This window comes from Arvicola amphibius, chromosome 10, assembly GCF_903992535.2.
Source record: "Arvicola amphibius chromosome 10, mArvAmp1.2, whole genome shotgun sequence".
NCBI classification, from domain to species: domain Eukaryota; kingdom Metazoa; phylum Chordata; class Mammalia; order Rodentia; family Cricetidae; genus Arvicola; species Arvicola amphibius.
This window is the reverse complement of record NC_052056.1, coordinates 36,581,438-36,601,335: the sequence shown is the minus strand read 5'-3', so window position 1 is coordinate 36,601,335 and position 19,898 is coordinate 36,581,438. Positions and strand designations below refer to the sequence as shown.

Here is a 19,898-nt window from a genome sequence, read left to right as displayed (position 1 = left end):
TATATGGATTAAATGAAAAATATCAAACTACACTTTCAGTAAAGATTGTGTCTTCCCAACCCTTCATTCACTTGCAATGATTTTATTTTTTAAAACATATTTATTCAGCATGATGATCAGACCATTAGACTTAGTAATCAATAACATATTACGTCTTACATAACAACCTTCTTGTTGGTGGTGGACAAGTGGCTCAGCTGTGAGTGCAACTTTTCCAAAGGGCAGGAGTTAGTTTCCAGCACCCATGTCAGACAACTCAAAACTGCCTGTGACTCACGCTCCAGGGGACCTAGGACCTTCTTCTGCCTCTGCAGGCATGTGCACATATGTGACATGCACTGACACATACACTTAAAAATTAGAGAATCCTAAAAGTTTTTATTGAAGAAATATTTCAGACAATACTTTCAAGTTCCTTTTTTTTTTTTTTTTTTTTTGCCTTCACACGTGAGCATTATCTAAATCAGATTTCCTTTTTTGCAGCTAGGCCCTGCTGGCACTGTACTTGGGTGAGCCTACAATTCTGTTGTAACGTGCACTTTCCCTGTTACTTCTCTGGTTTGCCTCTCCTGCTAAATTTTGCTTGCTTGCAGTAACTGGAATCTTTGCCCTGGTTATGGTTATTGCAACTGCTGGAACCATTACCATATCTTGGCTCCTGGTTTAGCTAAGTATTTGCCTTCATTTTTGATGTCACATTACAATCACCGAGTTCTAGTCACATTACAAAACTTTAGGTTTGATAGTGACGGAAAGGGGAAAAACATTATTTTGGATAAGCCCTACCCACAGTTCAACAGCCACCAGATTCATCATGTCCCTAAATAGCATCCTCTGTCTCATCCCTCAGGAAGCTGCACAGACAAGTCCAGCTGAACTTGCTGCCAAGAAATCTTCAGAAAATTTATAGGAGCACTCCTTGCTTAGAATTCTAAATTTCAGGGACTAGGGACAAGTACTTGGGAAAGATACAGGCAAACCTCTTCTTTGTTGACAGAAGTTTCTGTCCTGCCCAGTCCTGAAGCCATTCAGTCCCAAAGAAACACACAGAGGTCTATATTAATCATAAACTGGTTGGCCTATTAGCTCAGCCTTCTTATTAACTAATTCTTACTTTTTATATTAGCCCATAATTCTTGTCTGTGTTAGCCATGTGGCTTGGTACCTTTCTTTGGTGAGGCAGTCACATTTTGTTTCCTCTCTGTTTGGGTGAAGACTGCAGATTGACCTTTCCTCTTCGCAGAATTCCCCTGTTCTTGTCACCCCACCTCTGCTTCCTGCCTGGTTTCCCCGCTAATACTTCCTACCTGGCTACTGGCCAATCAGTATCCTTGCCAGCATCAACCGTCATTTGTTTTATTGATCTTAGGCCATTCTGATGGGTGTAAGATGAAATTTCAAAGTATTTTTGATTTGCATTTCCCTGATGACTAACGATGCTTAACATTTCTTTAAGTGTTTCTCAGCATTTGTATTTCTTTTTTGAGAATTCTCTGTGTTAAAAATTGGGTTATTTACTTTCTTGATATATAATTTTTTGAATTCTTTGTTTATTTCGAATATTATCTTTCTATCAGATGTGTAATTGGTAAAAATATTTTTTCCATTCTCTAGGTTGCTGTATGCTGGAATGACAGTGTCCTTTGCCATAGAGAAGCTTTTCAATTTCATGAGGTCCCATTTATTATTTGTTGATCTTAGTGCCTGTGCTAACAATTCTTCTACTTGCTGACACCCAGCTTGACCAGTACCATTTGTTAAAGATGCTTTCTGTTTTTCATTATGTAATTCTACCTTCCCAATCAAAATTCAGGCATCCAGAGCCGTGTGAATTTTTGTCTGGGTCTTTGATTAGATTCTACTGATCAATGTGTCTGTTTTTGTGCCAGTACCACGCGGCTTTTATTACTATAGCTCTGTAGTACAACTTGAAATTGGGGCTGGTGATACTGCAAGCAGGTTTTAATATTCAGGATTGTTTTAGTTATTCTGCTTTTGTGTGTTTCCATATGAAGCTGAAAATTTTCCTTTCAAGACCTGTGAAGAGAACTGTATTGGAATTTTGATGAAGATTGCATGAATCTGTACATTGCTTTTGGTAGGATGGTTGTTTGTTGGTATATTGATTCTACTGATCTATGAACATGGAGATTTTTTTCATCATTTGACATCTTCATTTTTCTTCAATGTTCTTATCATACAGGACTTGCTTGGTTATAGATACCCCAATATATTTTATATTATTTGATGCTATAATATATTTGATGTAAAAGTGCATTTCTATAATTTTTTCTCAGTCCATTTATCTTTTGTATGGGGGGGACTAATTTTTGTATGTTAATTTTGTGTCGGCTACTATGTTTAAAGTGTTTATCAGCTGTAGGGGTTTCCAGATGGAATTTTAGGGTCACTTATGTATACTATTGTATTTGCAAATAAAGATACTTTGATTCCTTTCTTTCCAATTTGTGTAGCCTTGTTCTTCTTCTATTGTTTAATTGCTCCAGATAAGACTTAAGTGCTATCTATATTGAATAGGAAAGGAAAGAGTGGACAACTTTGTCTTATTCCCAAATTTAGTGGAATTGCTTTGAGTTTCTTTTCATTAAGTTGATGTTGACTATATGCTTTTGTAAACTGCCATTATTATGTTGAGGTATGACCCTTGTATCCCAAATCTCTCCAGAGCTTTTATAATAAAGCAGTATTGGATTTTGTCAAAGTCCTTTTCTGAATCTAATGAGATGATTATGTCTTTCAGGTTGTTAATATGGTGGATTAAATTTATTGATTTATGTATAGTGAAGCGTCCCTACATCTCTGGGATGAAAGCTGCTCAGTCATGGTGGATAATCTTTTTGGTGTATTCTTGGATTCAATTTGCAAATAGTTTATTGAGAATTTTTGCATCTGTGTTCATAAGGAAAACTGGACTGTAATTGTCTTTTTTTGTTGGATCTTTATGTGGTTTGGGTATCAGGGTAACTGTGGCTTCATAAAATGAATTGGCAATTTTTTTCTGTTTCTATTTTATGGAATAATTTGATACATATTCATATTAGTTATTCTTCAATGTCTGATGAAATTCTGTGCTAAAACCATCTGCCCCCTCACCAGGTAGACTTTTAATTACTGCTTCTGTTTCACTAGAGATTATATGTCTGCTTAAATTGCTTATCTGTTCTTGATTTAACTCTTGTAAGTAATATACAATGAAAAAATTATTAATTTCTTTTAGATTTTCCAACTTGGTGAAATACTAGTTTCTTTTGAAGTATATTCTTATGATTCTCTGGATATCTGCAGTATTTGTTATGCCCCCTTTCATGTCTAATTTTCTTAATGTGGATAATCTTTTTCTCCCTTTTAGTTAAATTGTATTAGGTATTTTTCAATATCACTGATTTTCTCAAAGACTTTGTTTCATTGATTATTGTGTGTATGTATTTTATTGATCTCAACACCAAAACTGATTATTTCATTTCCTGTTGTTTACTGACTTTTGGGTGTGATTTCTTATTTTTGTTCTAGAGCTTTCAAATGTTCTGTTTAAGTTGCTAGCATGTAATATCTCCATTTTTAAAAATGTAGGCACTCAGTGCTATGAACTTGTCTCTTAGAACCACCTTTATTGTCGCCACAGGTTATGTTGTATATTCATTTTCATTCAGTTCTAGAAAATCTCTAATTTCTTTCTTAATTTCTGCCTTGACTCATTTTTTCATTCAATAGTGAATTGTTATTTTCCATGTATTTATAGACTTCCTGTTGTTGTTAATATGGAGCGTTGGTTGTGGTGGTCAGATAGGATGTAGTAGGTATTATTTCAGTTTTCTTGTATTTGTTGAGACTTTGTGTCCAAGGACATGGTCAATTTTGGGGGAAGGTACGTGAAATGCTAAGAAGGTATATTCTTTTTTGTTCTGTAAATATGTGTTAGGTTCATTTGGTTTATGATTCCTTTAGCTCCAGCAATTATTTATTTAGCTTTTGTTGAATGACCTGTATATTGCTGAGAATGGGGAATGGAAGTCTCCCATTATCAGTGTGTAATTTAAGGTGTAGTAGTTTCTTTGACAAACTTGTGTAGCCCTGTTTTTTGTGCATAGATGTTAAGAGTTGCTATTTCCTCTTGAACTTTTCCTTTGATGAGTATGTATGTTTTTCCCTTTCTCTTCTGATTAGTTTTGGTTTGAAGTCTATTTTGTCTCATATTAAAATTGCTACAGCAGATTGCTTCTTAGGTCCATTTGCTAGAAATATCTTTTCCATCCTTTTACCCTGAAGTGATGTATATTCTTAGTGTTAAGGTGTGTTTATTGGATGCAGCAGAAACATAGATCCTGTTTCTGCAATTATTCTGTTAGTCTACATCTTTTTGTTATAGATAAGACCATTGGTGTTGAAAGATTTCAATGAGGAGCTGTGTTTGTTGATTCCTGTTATTTTGTTTTTGTGTGTGTTTCTCCTTTTTTGGTTTGCTGGTCTGACATTATTTATTCCTGTGTTTTCTTAGGTATGGTTAACCTCTTTAGGTTGGAATTTTCCTTCTAGTGCTTTCTGTAAGGTTAGATATTTAGATAGATATTGATTAATTTTGGTTTTGTCATGTAATATCTATTTTTACATCTATTGTTATCAAAATTTTTGCTGGAAATACTAGTCTATACCATGGGTAAGAATCTTAGTTAGGGTTTCTATTGCTGTGATGAAATACCATAAGCAAAAAGCAAGGTGAGAAAGAAAGGGTTTAATTGGCTTACGCTTCCACATTGCTGTTCATCACTGAAGGAAGTTGGGGCAAGTAATCAAATAGGGCAGGATCCTTGAGGAAGGAACTGATGGAGATAGTCATGGAGGATGCTGCGTAATGGCTTGCTTCCTTGGCTTGCTCAGTCTGCTTTGTTATAGAAGCTAGAATTACCAGCCCAGAGATGGTACCACCCACCCTTGACTGGGTTCACCCTTATTGATCACCAATGGAGAAAATGCCTTACAGCTGGATCTCATGGAGACATTTCCTTAAGTGAGGCTCTTTCCTCTCTGATGACTCTAGCTTATGTCAAATTGACACACAAAATCAGCCAGTACAGTGGATATCTGTGTTTTCTTTTCTTTCTTTCTTTTTAGAGACAGGGTTTCTCTGTAGTTTTGATGCCTGTCCTGGAACTAGATCTTGTAGACCAGGCTGGCCCTTAACTCGCAGAGATCCAACTACCTCTGCCTCCTGAGTACTGGAATTAAAGGCATGCACCACCAATGCCTGGCTCTGTGTTTTCTTAGTGCCTGTAGAACATCTGTCCAGGCCCTTCTGGCTTTTTAAAGTCTCATTTGAGAAGTCTGATATTATTTGAATAGGTCTGCCCTTGTTTGTTCCTTGTCCTTTCCACTTGTAGCTTTTAATTTTCTTTCTTTGTTTTGTATGTATAGTATTTTGATTATTATGTGCTTAGGGGACTTTCTTTTCTGGGCCAATCTATTTGGTGATCTGTATGCTTCTTGTATCTTGAGAGGAATCTCCTTTTTTAGGTTAGATTTTTAGATTTAACATTTTCTTTGACTGAGGTATTTATTTCTTGTATTGTTTCATCAATGCCCGAGATTCTCTGTTCCTTGTCTTGTACTGTGTTGGTGTTGCTTCTGATGTTTGAGTTCCTAAATATTTCATTTTGACATTTCTCTCAGTTTTGATTTTCTCTATTGATTCTATTTCTGCTTTTAATTCTTGAACACTTTTCATTTCCTTTTACTGTTTGTGTTTTCATAGATTTTAAAAAGAGATTTATTAATTTCTTATTTAAGAACTTCTGTCATATTCATAAAGTTTACTTTAAGGTATTTTTCTTATGCCTCACCTCTATTTCAATACACAGGACATGCTGTAGTAGGGTTGCTGGGTTCTAGTGGAGATACATTGACCTGGTTACAATTTATATAGGCATCTGGGTTTTGGAATATTCTAATCCTAGGTTATGATATACAGTCTTGTCTTCATGAATGGGTGTTTTGTTCTATGATTTTGTTTGTTTTCTCTGGTTCTTAGAGTGTGGTGGTTGTGTATTGCCACTTGGATGTTTTGTGCCAGGATTTTTTAAGATTTAACATTTTCTTTGACTGAGGTATCTCAGTCAGGACTGATAGGGCCACTGTGGGGAGGAAAGAAGGGTGTTCTATTAGGATCTGCTTAGCCCACCACGGAATGAGGGCAGAGAGTGAGAGGCCACAACAAGTGCTCTGCTCTAGAGCTGGAAATGACTATGGGGATTGTATGTGGAGGAGAGGAGGGAGAGTAAAGATACGAAGCTCACCCACCTACTTTGCTGGCCTACTGCTTCTTTGGCAGATATAGGTGGAGACTGTTTATTCATTTCCTGACCAACCAGACCTGAATAACCACACAGAGACTGTATTAATTACATCACGGTTTAGCCAATAGCTTAGGCTTATTCCTAGCTAGCTCTTACATCTTAAATTAAACCATTTCTATTAATCTGTGTATTGCCACCAGGCTGTGGCCTACCAAAAAGGGTTTCCGGAATCTTTCCCCTTTGGCAGCTATATGGTGTATTCTTGACTCCACCTACTTTCTATTTCTCTTCCAGCCTGGCTATATTCTGCCATGCCATAGGCCAAAGCAGCTTGATTCATTAGTCAATAAAAGCAACACATATACATCCCACATCAGGCAGGCTTTGCTGGTAGTTCCCAGGGAATGTCTGCTGGAGCTGGGGACTGGGATAAAGCAATGAATGAGAGGAGGGAAGTTACTTGTGACCCACTGGAGATGGGGCAGCAGGTGGAGATCTGCTGCAGAGATGTGGATGAGACTGGGGGATTGGATTTGGAGGAGCTGAGGGAGAGGGGAAGTGTGGTTAGCCTACCAACTTCCCTAGTCAAAATGGCCTGTGAGTTCCCAGGAAATCTCCGCAGGAGTTGGGGCCCTGGATAAAGCAATGGGGAATGGTTAGGAGGGGAAGATCCCCATAATCCATTGGAGATGGGAGGGGCTAAAGGAGGCTCCAGCAGGTGGTGTGCTACAGGGTTGGGGATAAGACTAGGGATTTGGATTTGGAAGAGAGAAGGGAGCAGTGAAGATCTGCAAGTAGTTCACCTGCTTTCCTGGCTGGAGTAACCTTTGAGTTCCCAGGAAACCGGTTCCTCTATTTTTACTTTTTGGGGTCCTCCACACTTTCTTCAATGGCCGTATTAATTTATATTCTTGTCAATACAAAGTGCTCTTTCCCCTACAGTCTCTCCTGTCTGCCTTCTTTTTCTTTTGATAATAGCCATTCTCACAGGTGCTACATCTTAAGTCCCACCTGTCTTCTTCTCACTACCCCAGTGATGTCCGATGAAGCAAAGCATTGTGCATCCATCTACTGGACACTTGCAGGCTTCCCTTCAAGCTGTATTTATTCAGATCCATGGCCAGGCTGGCCATCAGGCATTCCCTTTCTCACTATGTATTCCTCTTCATGTTGTTAACTAGAATTTTATTTTCATAAACCTTTTCATTTAATGCAATTCTAATCTTTATCCATCCCTTTAATGTCTATGCTTTTGGTGTCATATGAAAATCATTGCCTTAATGCCATGGTGTTTTCTCTTTTTGTTTTCGCCAGGTTCATTTGTATTTACTTTTTGTACATGGTATGAGATGATGATCCAATTTAAATTGAATTCATGTGGATATTCAGCAGTTCTAATACCATTTGCTGAAAGACTAGTGTTTCCTTACTGCATGTTCTTGGCACCTTTATTCAACATAAATTACTCACTAGTGCATGGGTTTATTTATGGACACTGTTTATTTTACTTTTGGCATGTGTCTATTTTTATTCCAGCAGTATTTTACTTTGATTGCTGTAGCTTTGCTATAATTATGAAAATAAGTAGTACACATTGCATGGAACAGGGTTTGGATGAATCCTGAGATATCTGAGTATCATTGTAATGAACTACATTATTATGTTTTCTTAGAGCTTTCAAAGAGAGATGAGGTGATTTTATTTTCTCTTCATGAGTTTAGGATATTACTAATATTTTATTTTATTTTTTTTTTTGGTTTTTCGAGACAGGGTTTCCCTGTAGTTTCTAGAGCCTGACCTGGAACTAGCTCTTGTAGACCAGGCTGGCCTTGAACTCAGAGATCCGCCTGCCTCTGCCTCCCGAGTGCTGGGATTAAAGGCATGCGCCACCACCGCCCGGCTATTACTAATATTTTAAAATATGTTTTCTGACTATATTTTCTCAATAGGCTCAACATGTTTATTTTTGGTGTGAAGTCAGTCTCTGGTGACTGGGTAGTCTGAGGCAGTGACTGCGGTACCCTGAGGATTGCTTCTGGGAAATTAGCTGTGACCTCAGAGCATCAAGAGAGCCGGTGGAAGGAAGAATTTTGTGTTAACTTGATATGTGTCATCTTTGGTAGAGTGTTAGTAACAAAATTAGTGACAATTGTTCTTTTAACAAGAGTGACTGATGGGTTTAATCACATATTCCACATGGCAAGATATCAACGAATACATGTTGTAAATAGTTGGAGAGTTATTGTTATGTGGGTGGTACATTAGGGTAATTGCATTCCACGTCTACTCTACAGTTTTCTATTTTTAATAAAAAAGATTTTAGATGTTTCACCACCCAATACTTTCTTCTGTTTGAATAAAATATACACAAAGTACCATTCCCAATTTTAGAACCCTTCCTCATCTCGCATGAAGGGTTATAGAAAAATTTAGCCTAACTACTTGACAACAAAGCTTCTAAAATTGTGCATGAGGTTTAATTGTGTAGAACTTTGTTTTATTGAAACTGTGTATATATACATTGGAGTAAAAACATTTTAAAACTAGCCTTTCTTAAAAATCAACATTCTGAATTAGTCATGTATTTTGATGACAAATCTGATATACAAATTTAATATTTATTTCTGTGGAGTGCATCAATTTCTTCACTAATTCCATCTTCAACAGATATTATTCTCAAACACTGTCAGAACAGTTCCTCAATGTTCGCCCAGCACAGTTTTGTTGCTCTTGGATTGAAATGCTTGGATTTGGTGACATTTCACAGGTCCACATGTCTCTTAGCTTACCTACTTGTTCATGCTCTAGGCTATTGAAGCAAGTTGACTATAAATGTTTTTATGATGGTAACTTATATTTTAGCCCTAAGTCTCCTTGTCTTTTGGATGGTAACCATCCCCAACATTGACAAAGGCCGTAAGCCTTGCAGCAGACTATTTGAATTTCAAAGTTTACTTTTCATTTTCCTCCTAATACCTACGAAGATCCACCCAAATTTAACCTTTAACTCTATTTCCACCTGGCACCCTGCTGCTTAATTTGAAATCATTATGATACTTTACCATTCTGTATATAGTTTATAAGCATTTCTCTTCTGTAATTTCAGGGGAAGTTTCTGCTGAATCAAGTCTTTAAGCTATAACAGATGCTTGCTTAAAATTTCTTGAGATTATTTTTTTCATCAGAATTTTTTTCAAGACGTTCTTTACTTCTTTATTTCTCAAGCTATAAATAAAAGGATTTAGTAAGGGAACTACTATTGTAAACAAAATAGCAGCTGGTATATCTTTATCTCCTTCTTCTAGCAAATTTGGCCTAATGTACATGAAAAAAAGAGATCCATAGAATAACGAAACAGACAGAAAGTGAGACGCACAGGTGGAGAGGGCTTTGATCCTCCCCTCTTTGGATTTCATTTGGAAAATTGTAAAAACAATGTAAAGGTAAGATATGAGGACACTGCCTATTGTGAAAACTTGAATTGAGCCTGAGAAGACAAACAGCACAAGCTCGTTGACATAGGGATCAACACAGGAGAGTCTGTACAAAGGAAGAATGTCACAATAAAAGTGGTTGATGTGATTAGACCCACAGAATGCCAGTCTAAATAGTAGCCCCACATGAATCAAGGAATGCAGGTTTCCAGCTATGAAAGCCCCTGTGGTCATCTGAAGGCAGAGCTTCTTGGACATCATGGTGTGGTACTGCAGAGGGTTGCATATGGCCACATAGCGGTCATAGGCCATTGCTGCCAGAAGGAAGCAGTCTGCAGTTTCAACAGTGCAAAGAAAATAAAACTGTGACATGCATTCATACAGAGAGATTATTCTGTCCCGAGAAAAAAAGTTCCCCAACATTTTAGGAGTAATAGCACAGGCACAGCAAGAATCCACGAAAGCCAGGTTGCCCAGAAAGATGTACATTGGTGTGTGAAGAGAACGTTCTTTGGAAATCAGAATCATCAGACCCATATTCCCTACCATGGTGATTAGGTAGATGACAAAGAATACCACAAACAGAAGGGCCTTCATTTCTGGATAGTCTGTAAATCCTGTGAGGATAAACTCATGTTTCATGGTGTGATTTTCTTCAACCATTCCTGATTCTCTGAAAAAAGAAAAAGTTGAGAAATAAAGTGCTAGTTTCCTGTGTGCCCCAAACACAATTAAACTCTCTTTGTTTTAAAGGAGAAGATACATACTGAATAACACCTTTGCAAGTCATCTGGGCTTGAGTATAGTAACATGTCCAAATATTAGTATAATTATTCTTTCTTTTTTGGGCTGGAGATTGAACCCAGTGCATTGTACATGCTATGCAAGTGGCTTCACTACTAAGCAACATTCTCTCCCTAAATTTTTCCTTTCAAACCCATTTATTAAACACTAGTCTATTGCATTTTCAAGGAAAACTTCATATTGGATATACATAAGTTGTATTTTGGTTATTTATAAATAGAACAAAACACTTTTTGTGAAAATTGCTTTATAATTTTATAATATAGCTTATATTTTCCCAAACAAATTCAGTGACTGTATTTGTTTCAACCAAGGATAATGTTCAGAAAACTATTCTTGCTACAGTATTGATTGCAGCAATATCCAAAAGGTGTCAAGAAACCAGATGCATGGGCAGATAATGGATATAATGTGTATATTAGCTATTCTTATAAAGGATTAGACATGTTACAACATAGGTCAATTTTAATACTAAATAAAGGAAGGCAGACAAAATGGATAGATTCTGTATTTTCACTTAAGTGAGGTACCTACATTAGACAAATCCAGAGAAAGAGACTATAAATGTGATTGTTGAGGGAACTGGGAACAACCTTGTTTAATGAACATCCATTTTCTTTGGGAAGATGGAGTAATTCTGCAGATGAGTATTTGTGACAGTTGTGCAAATTAATTTACCTAATGCTGTTGAACTACACAGTTGGATAGCCTAAAATGGTAATTTATATGTTATGTGTAGTCTATCACAAAGCATATTTATGTGTATGTTCTTAGTAATTTTTTCTTTTATGATTTCCCCCCCCCCCATTTCTAATGTTATTGGCATGTACACTAAAAATAAAGCACTTCAGTGAACAGGAGATATTTATAAATGATTTTCTTCTGAGAGTTGGGATGCACAATCAGAGGGCTATCACAGGAAAGGGATCAAGAGACCAAGAATGAGCAGTAACATAAAGAATAGAGATTTCAAGAGAGAGTGTGAGAGAATGACAGACACAGAACGAGAGGTGTCGGAGGAGTGAAGACTAAGAACTGTTTTAGGACTTTCAGATTTTTTTATAATATCACTTATGCTGGCAATAGAAAAATATTCAAGATATATATGAGTGTAAATGTTATTAGAAGAAATTTGAAAAATCCTAAGGGTAACAATTGGATGAAAAAGTTATGAGTAAAATCAAATGTCAAAAAGAAATGAATGTTTTTTGTAGTTCTTTTCTATGTAAAACATACAACTTGTCAGGATTGTTGGAAAATAGATAAATGTCATAAACACTAATAATGTTTTAATGAATCAGAAATGTTTGACTTCCTAACCAGAAACATATTACTTGAAACAATGACATGAATTTCATTTTTGCCCACCGAAACAGCAAGATTTTTTTAAAATGATATTTTATTTGTACAGTATGGAATGGAAACTTAGTTGCATTTCTGCAAATTGTTGGGATCCCTGGAAAATTATTTAGTAGTAAAGGATGAAATGCTTGAATGTTTATACCCTTTGACTAATAGTGATGAAGCTATCTGAAAATTTAAAAAAACATAAGCAAAAAATTACATGTAATGATTTCCACTGTGATTTTCTTAGTAGTGAGAATAGTATTTCAGCTAAGTGCTATGCATAATTAGGAAATGTCATTCACCCCTATGATGGCATCTTGCATAATCACTGCTAAACTATTTATTTAAGTGATGAAATAGATACAATAGAAGATTAAAACAATGTTTTATATAAAACAGTGTTTATACATAATCATAGTCTCCAAATAAATATATATAACTATGATAGAAAGATAGCACAGAAAATATCAAAATGTCAGTACTAGTTTTTTATGCAATGAGAATTACAATTCATGATTTTCATCTTTGCAGTTTCCCCAATTTCAAATTATCTACAGTAACCATTACTCTAAAAAATCAGAAAATATAACTTTGGTTAACAAATATTTTGCTTTGAGTTCTGCAGTGTTCTGTAACTTTGACAAGTCTACAGTAATCTTTGATTACAGAAAACACTAATGTGTTCTATGTACCACCGTTTTATGGTGGGTGAACTCACAGAATCAGTGAACAGGTACCTATTGTAACAGTGACATTGACAGGTAGAAGTACTAACTTACAGACACCATTGTGTGCTTCTTAAGCACTGAGGAATACCATGACATAGGTTAGTCATTCAGCATCCAGACCACTTTCCTCTGTGAAAACAGTATCTCTTTGAGGTCCACTTTCAGTCTTTCTAAGGCTCAGTGTTACCATGCTGTTTCTTGATTGTATGGTTCTTACACTTATTTAAAGTTCACAACAATGTATAGGTTCCCTTTTACACTACACTTGTTTGAGATTTATTGGGCATTTATTCTGTGCTACATGTTTTCTTTAGACTGGTAGTTGGCTCTATGAGGCATTTCCATAGGAACAGTGATTTGGGTAGTTACTGACCATATCTCTATTCTAAATTCAGGGACAGAGGAAAAGTTTTGCAGCAGCAGAGGAAAGTCACTTAGTTTTTGGTTTATTTAAAATATTTCTGATATTTAAATCTTAGACTTCTTGAAGATGAAACCACCAGGAATATTACTGAAAAGAAATATAAATATATATTTATAATTTTAATATTTTCCACTAAATATATTTTTGTGCTAGCTTGAATTCATCAAATATGATTTTCTCCAACTTCCAAATTGATTATAATTTATAAAATAGATTTTCCATTGGCACTTGACTAAGAATTATAAGATAAAATGGAAAGCTCTTTCAAATTTCTCTGAGAATTAAAAACCATCTGATGTAAAATTAGTCTTTTCTCATACAACTTTTTTAGTACATGTGGGGAATGACTTGAACAAAAAAATGACATTCAGAAAGTTGGAAGTTCAATGATATTATTACTTTAAAATAATATCAAAACATTACAAATGTATTCCCATACTACTATGAAAATACCTGTTCAGTTTGATATATTTGGGCTTCACTTTATTTCAGAAGTGACACAGATGAATAATAATTATTTATCTAGTGTTTGGACAAAAGATTTGTGGAAAAGAGAATTTTATTATCTTAAAATTGAGAACTTCAAATCTCAAGAAAAGACAATTCTTAGAGAATTGCATTTCTATAGAAAAATACATTGATAAAATCTTTCTCACCTGGGTTTCTGTTGAGGACTGTATAAATGGCTGTTATTTGCCTGATGTACTTTTAAAGAGCATCCAGTAGTTAATCTCTGTTCACTTGGTTATTTATGCCTGCATATTGTTGGTAGCAAGTTAGTCAAATATTCAAAATAATTCTGAGGAGATTTACTTGGCACTGACATCAGAGTATGGCCTGAGAGACCCAATCTTTTGAACTATGTATCTGAACTAAATTAGAATAATTATGTATATCCTTTGAGATCTAAGAAGACACATAACTTTTTTTTTTTTTTAAGACAAGATTTCTCTATATAACAGCCCTGGCAGTCTAGGAACTAGCTCTGTAGATCAGGCTGGCCTAAAACTCACAAAGATATGCCTGCCTCTGCCTGAGTGCTAGGATTAAAGTCATGTGCAACCCCTGCCCAATGGCACATAGTCTGTTTTTAAGACAATTTAAAGGTCATGTGTTCAGTGGCAGATAGTCTGTTTTTAAGACAATTTAAAAGACTCAGAAAGGAAATTAAGTTTATGATACTTACCAGTTTGAATTAAAAATAGCAAATGAGATGGGAAAATTCCTACTTGACTGGTCAGCAAAAATTTCACAGTGGAAGTTTTAACTGAGTTAGGATTGTGACCTCTGAGTATAGAAGAAATGGACTATGAAATTTGCCCCCGAGACTAAGGAAAGTTGCTGAGGCCAGGCATGTATCAGGGGTGTCCCTGAGTGGAAGCCTAGTAGAAAGGCCATTCTGTGAAGCTGTGGAGTTGAAGCTGGTTTACGTTAGAGAACTCAAGATGTTAGAGATGTCAGAGTTGTGGGATACATGCTGAGGAAAGCTGCTAATGGAGTGGAACCAGTTCAAAAGAAAGAAGTGTGTTGCAGTCAACAAAGTTGAAAGGTGTTGGATATCTGAAGAGTGTTTTGACATTAGACATGCAGATACACAGTTTGGAGTTTACCCAGCCAGTCTGTGGTCTTGCTTTGGTACAGTATTTCCTTGCTCTGCTCCTTTCCCCATGTTTTGGAATGGTAATGTATATTCTGTGCTATTATATGTTGGCAGTAAGTAATCTGCAATTTGATTTTGATTTTTTACAGGTGATTACATTAAGAGATTGTATGAATCTTAGAAGAGACTTTGAACTTTGGACTTTAGACTATCGTTGAGACTGTGATAGACTATGGGGGCCACTGAAGTTGGATCAAATTCATTTTACATTATGATATTGTTACAAGCTCATGGGGCCCAGGGAATGGAATGTGATAGTTTGAATGTAATTGGACCATAAAAGCTCATAGGAGTGACACTATTAGGAGGTATAGCTTTATTGGAGAAGGTATGACTTTGTTGAAGTGTAGCCTTGTTGGAGGAAATGTGTCTCTGTGGGGGCAGGCTTTGAGGTCTGTTTTGCTCAAGCTTCCCTCAATGTGACAGTCAATCTACTTCCTGTTGCCTTCTGATCAAGATATAGCCAGCACCATGTCTACCTGCATGCCACCATGATCCCCATTATGATGATAATGGACTGAGCCTCTGAAACTGTAAGGAAGCTGCCTCAATTAAATGTTTTCCTTATAAGAGTCATCATGATCATAGTGTCTCTTCAAACAACAAAAATACTAAGATGTATAAACATTATTATCCACAAATAGGGATAATTTGACTTCTTTTCTTTCTTTCATACCACTTACCACTAATTTCTCTCTTTTGACTTATTGCTGTAGCTAGTGCTTCAAGCATCACATTAGAAAGCAATGGGGATGATGGATAACCTTGTTTCATTTATGGTATTAATGGAGTTGCTTTTGATATTTTTATTTTACAGTGATATTATATGTGGTTTCATCAAACTCTAACCCTAAGTGACAACTTGTCAGAATTTGTTGACAGAGGTTTCTGTCCCACCTGGTTCTGCAGCTGTTCAGTCCCAAAGAAACACACAGAGGCCTACATCATTTATAAACTGGTTGGCCTATTAGCTCAGGCTTCTTATTAACTCTTACATCTTCCATTAACCCATAATTCTTGTCTGTGTTAGCCACATGGCGTGGTACCTTTTCTCAGTGAGGCATTCTCATCTTGCTTCTTCTGCATCTGGGTGGTGACTGCAGAGTAAGCCTTTCCTCTTCCCAGAATTTTCCTATTCTGGTTGCCTCTCCTGCCTGGCTACTGGCCAATCAGCATTTATATTTATATTTAAACCAATACAAGTGACAAATCTTTATAGGGTACAAGACCATTGTCCCACAGCAAGAATGGATTGAAATGAAGTCTCCTCTCTAGGGTATACCACAGAGCAGACTGTTTTTGTTTTTCTCCATTCTCCTATTACCTATAAAAAATGGAGACAGTCAAAGAAGGCAACACAGAAAACACTGTTCCCAATTTTCCTACAAATTTGAGAATTTGTTTTTGCTGACTTAAAAAAACTTGAATAGTCCTTATATTTAGAGCTACAAATCAACTTCTACATATTTTACTGTCCATGCAATTAATCAATAACTTCTTTATAGTGATTATTATATATTATCATGACTATACATTCTATTCTCATGGAATTCATCTTCTGTTACAGGAGATAGGAAATAGATAGAGATAAATATAAAAGTGAGAAAAAGAGAATAAAGCCAGTAAATTCTATGCTAAATGTCATGTGATAAGAATCACTAGGATTTATTTTAGATGGCTAGAAAAAGTCCATGAGAAAAGCTGACGTGTGACTTGCAAGAAATCAATCATGGAAGATTGGGAAGACCATGTTAGGTACAGGGGGAAAATCTATGAAAATTTCTTAATAGAGAATAAGCTACCAATATTTGTGAAACCTATCAAGCCTGGGGAAAGTTTTTGAAGACATGATTTCAAAAAATTTGCGACATAAAATATAAACATCTTATTTTCAACTGAGGAGAAGTATTTGGAGAATGTATTAGTTTCCTGAAACAAATTACCACTGAAGGCATAAGTCACAAACAATCCCACACCAGTTTGAAATTATGATTAACAGAATGGTTATTTATTTGAAGGGGAAAAACTTACAGATCACCATCCCAGACAACAGCCCTCTGCGCAATCAGGAAGGGAGCCTAGTTGCCCAAAGTGGAGCCGGAAGCCAGAGCGAGTGGAGGGAAGGGGCCGCATTTTTAAAGAGAGAGACCACGCCCCAATGGGCTGGTATCTCAGCGGGTATTGGCTGAAGGAGCGGAAGGAGCTCCTGCAACATACCACAAACCTAGGAATGTGAAACGACAGAAATCTATTTCCCCACATTCCTAGAGTTTAGAAGTCTAAAATGGGTCACAGTAGGCAAAAATGAAGGCAGTGACAGGATCACTTCTGGTGGAAGACTTTAGCGGAGAACTCGTTTCCTTGACTTTTTCAGTTTCAGAAACTAATTATTTATGGCTTTTTGTTCCCATTTTTCTTCAAAGATTGTCAACTAACATCATTCAGATATTGTATTGCTCTATTAGAATTTAATATTGTCTGTGTTTAACAGTTAATGTAGTGCATTGAGTACTTGTAGGTAATTCCCCCATTTTAAGATCAGTTGATAAACCTGCCCCAAAACACCTACCTACAGCTTTTGTTACTTCATGTCACATGATGTAACATGTTCACAGTCTTCATGGATTAGGTTTTAAGAAAACCTCTCATTTTTCACTATCAGATTTACGTATTATCACTGAACAGTCTACCCTTCCAAAAAACACTTACATGGAAATGGGTGTCTACTTTCTAAGATCTTAGGAAAGTTCAGAATCATGGTGATATTAGTGGAGAACTATAGATGGACATGCTTCTGGAGGGATACATTCTACTCTCTCCTCTGACAATATATCTGTCCCAAGGCAGTTATCTAGTATCAATGCCCCTGTTTTCTGTCCTGAACAGTTTCTAGAAGTACTTTCCTACTTCCTCATGGGGCCCTTGTGCTTTATTTGCATGGAAAAGAAAATCATTTGTTGTTACAGAACTTACCCAATTCCTAGTCTCCAAGGGCCATATTTTTAAGTCTCCAGTGAGGACATTGAGTTCTACTGAAATTTCATTGGGTATTATTAATTTAGACAAATTTCATGAGCTAACTAGATAAGGTTAGAATTAATCAAGCCATGCACAGATATGATGACTTATTGTAAGAATTATTGTAAGTATAATTTCTTTCTCAAGAACAGTATACAAGGATTTTTTTTATTATTTTTCACTATGAAGTTGTTTTTGAATTCAAGTAGGATTTTATTGAGGTAAATAAACAAAAATAAATAATCAAGATTTTACTAATCTTCTTTTCTGAAGCATGTATGAACTCAGTAAAGTTGAGGGTAGGGTACATAGACATGTACATATAATGTAACACATTCCAATACAAATAGATTCCCTCTGGAACACTTTCCAATTAAGCAGAAAGCCAATTTTTACTTTCCCTAAAAATGTTTAAAAATTTTTAAGTTACTCTTGTTCAAAGTGGATCTAGTAAGAGTTTTTAAAAAGGAAAAACTAAATAATTACATTATTTAGTGATCTTGTATTCTATAGGAGAATATTCTGTTTATATTTATTTTGATATAAATGTACATATCTATATAAAGAGGTTTAAAATTGTTTAAATTTATAATTTTCAGGATTAAGATAGTAGTCAATTCTATGAAAGAGAACAATAATTGTCATTTGTTACTTTGCTTTTGGGGAAGGACATACTTTATTTCTTCTGTTTTGTTTTTACTTTCTTTCTTCAACCACTGCCAATGAATTATCTTGAAAACTACCAGGTATCTTTTATCCCTCAACTCAAAACTGAAGTTAACCACTTTTTAAAAATAAAGATCTCCTTCATATAAAAATAACATCTATAGAATGCTATTTATTTATCAACTCTTGTTATCACTGTCTTCTATAGTTCCCTTCTTCACTCTGAATACTTTTTTCTATTTACCTGCTTCTAGTTTCTGTGTTTATCTGAATGATTGCTCATTATTTTTCATCCCACATCATCTTCTACTTGGAATGTCATCTCCTAATGAGATTAACTTATCTCTGTTATAACTTCCACATATGTAAGTATATCAGTAGGTTCCTGGACATCTTACTTCACCTTATTATGGACAATGCCAAAGTCTGAATGGATCTGGATAAAACTTAAGTCTAGAGAGGTTGATGGAATGGCTATAATTTGCTATGTAAAGCCCACAGTATTTGGGGGAGTCATGTAGTCACTCTGGATCAAGAATAAATGAATAACACACTGACTTCAACATAGTAACTGATATATATATATATATATATATGTCACATTCAGTTTATATATATATAATATTTATTTATTTGCTTTGTTTATTTATTTTATTATCCAGCTTCAGTTTTCTCTCCCTGTAACAGGCTTTCTTGGACTGCCAGCCCAAAATCATAGCACGAAGACTTATTATTAATTGTGAAACCTCAGCCTATAGCTTAGGCTTGTTTTTAAATCGTTCTTATAACTTAAATTGGCTCATTTCTGTTCATCTATGTGCTACCCCATGGCTCATGGCCTTTACCTCTCCTAATGCAGGTATTGCTTTCTGTGTCCAGCTAGCGACTCTGCCTTTTTCCTTTCCAGAGCTCTCTGTGTCCAGAAGCCCCAGAAATACCTAGCTGTTGGTCATATGTCACAGTGATATACCTTTACACAGTGTAATCAAATATCTCACAACATTTCACCCTTTCATTGTAAATAAAAAGAAAAGGATTTTAACTCTAATATAGTAAAATTATATACAATAAAAACAATTATCCAGTAAAAATAAATTTATAATGTACAGTCCATTTGCTTTTGGCAAACTAAGAGAAAATATTCCTATCTTGGTGAGTTCAAAATTTTGTACCTAATTTACCTTCTATCACAACTAAGGAAAACTGTATATAATTATCTAGTCTTCAATTCCCTCAAAGACTTTAGAAGGATACATTACCTGAGTAAACAGGAAGTGCAGAGCAAGCAACTTCCAAAAGTAAAGAATGACAGAGTAATCTGGATGCCTGGATGGTCACTCAAGACCCCATTTGAACATCCATCTTCAGACTACAGGTCTAAAGTATCTGATAGACTTTTCTGTGAACTAGGAATTTTAAAGGACTGTCATATCTCAAAATTCAGCAGTTGTTTTCTTTTGTGTCCAGCTTGTCCAGTATGGACAGAATACTATCAGTAACTGAGGCAAT

At 35.7% G+C, this 19,898-nt stretch overlaps 1 protein-coding gene across 1 annotated transcript; it reads right to left on the bottom strand.

Moving 5' to 3' along the window:
- Positions 1-273: 273 nt before the first annotated feature.
- On the bottom strand, positions 274-10,405 carry LOC119824221 (olfactory receptor 5K1). The gene is made up of 3 exons (XM_042055804.1): positions 9,502-10,405; positions 2,038-2,097; positions 274-338 (listed from the first exon to the last, which is right to left on the bottom strand). The coding sequence occupies exons 1-3, from the start codon at positions 10,403-10,405 to the stop codon at positions 274-276; spliced, it is 1,029 nt and encodes a 342-aa protein (XP_041911738.1).
- Positions 10,406-19,898: the final 9,493 nt, after the last annotated feature.

Excerpts from the sequence above, each read along its gene's own strand:
- LOC119824221 (XM_042055804.1), bottom strand. The coding sequence starts at position 10,405 with ATGGTTGAAGAAAATCACACCATGAAACATGAGTTTATCCTCACAGGA. Across the intron at positions 2,098-9,501 it reads AGAAGTAAAGAACGTCTTGA|AAAAGCAATGTACAGATTCA; the intron begins AAAAAATTCTGA and ends AACCATCCTACC. Across the intron at positions 339-2,037 it reads CAATACAGTTCTCTTCACAG|TGCATGTCACATATGTGCAC; the intron begins GTCTTGAAAGGA and ends TGTATGTGTCAG.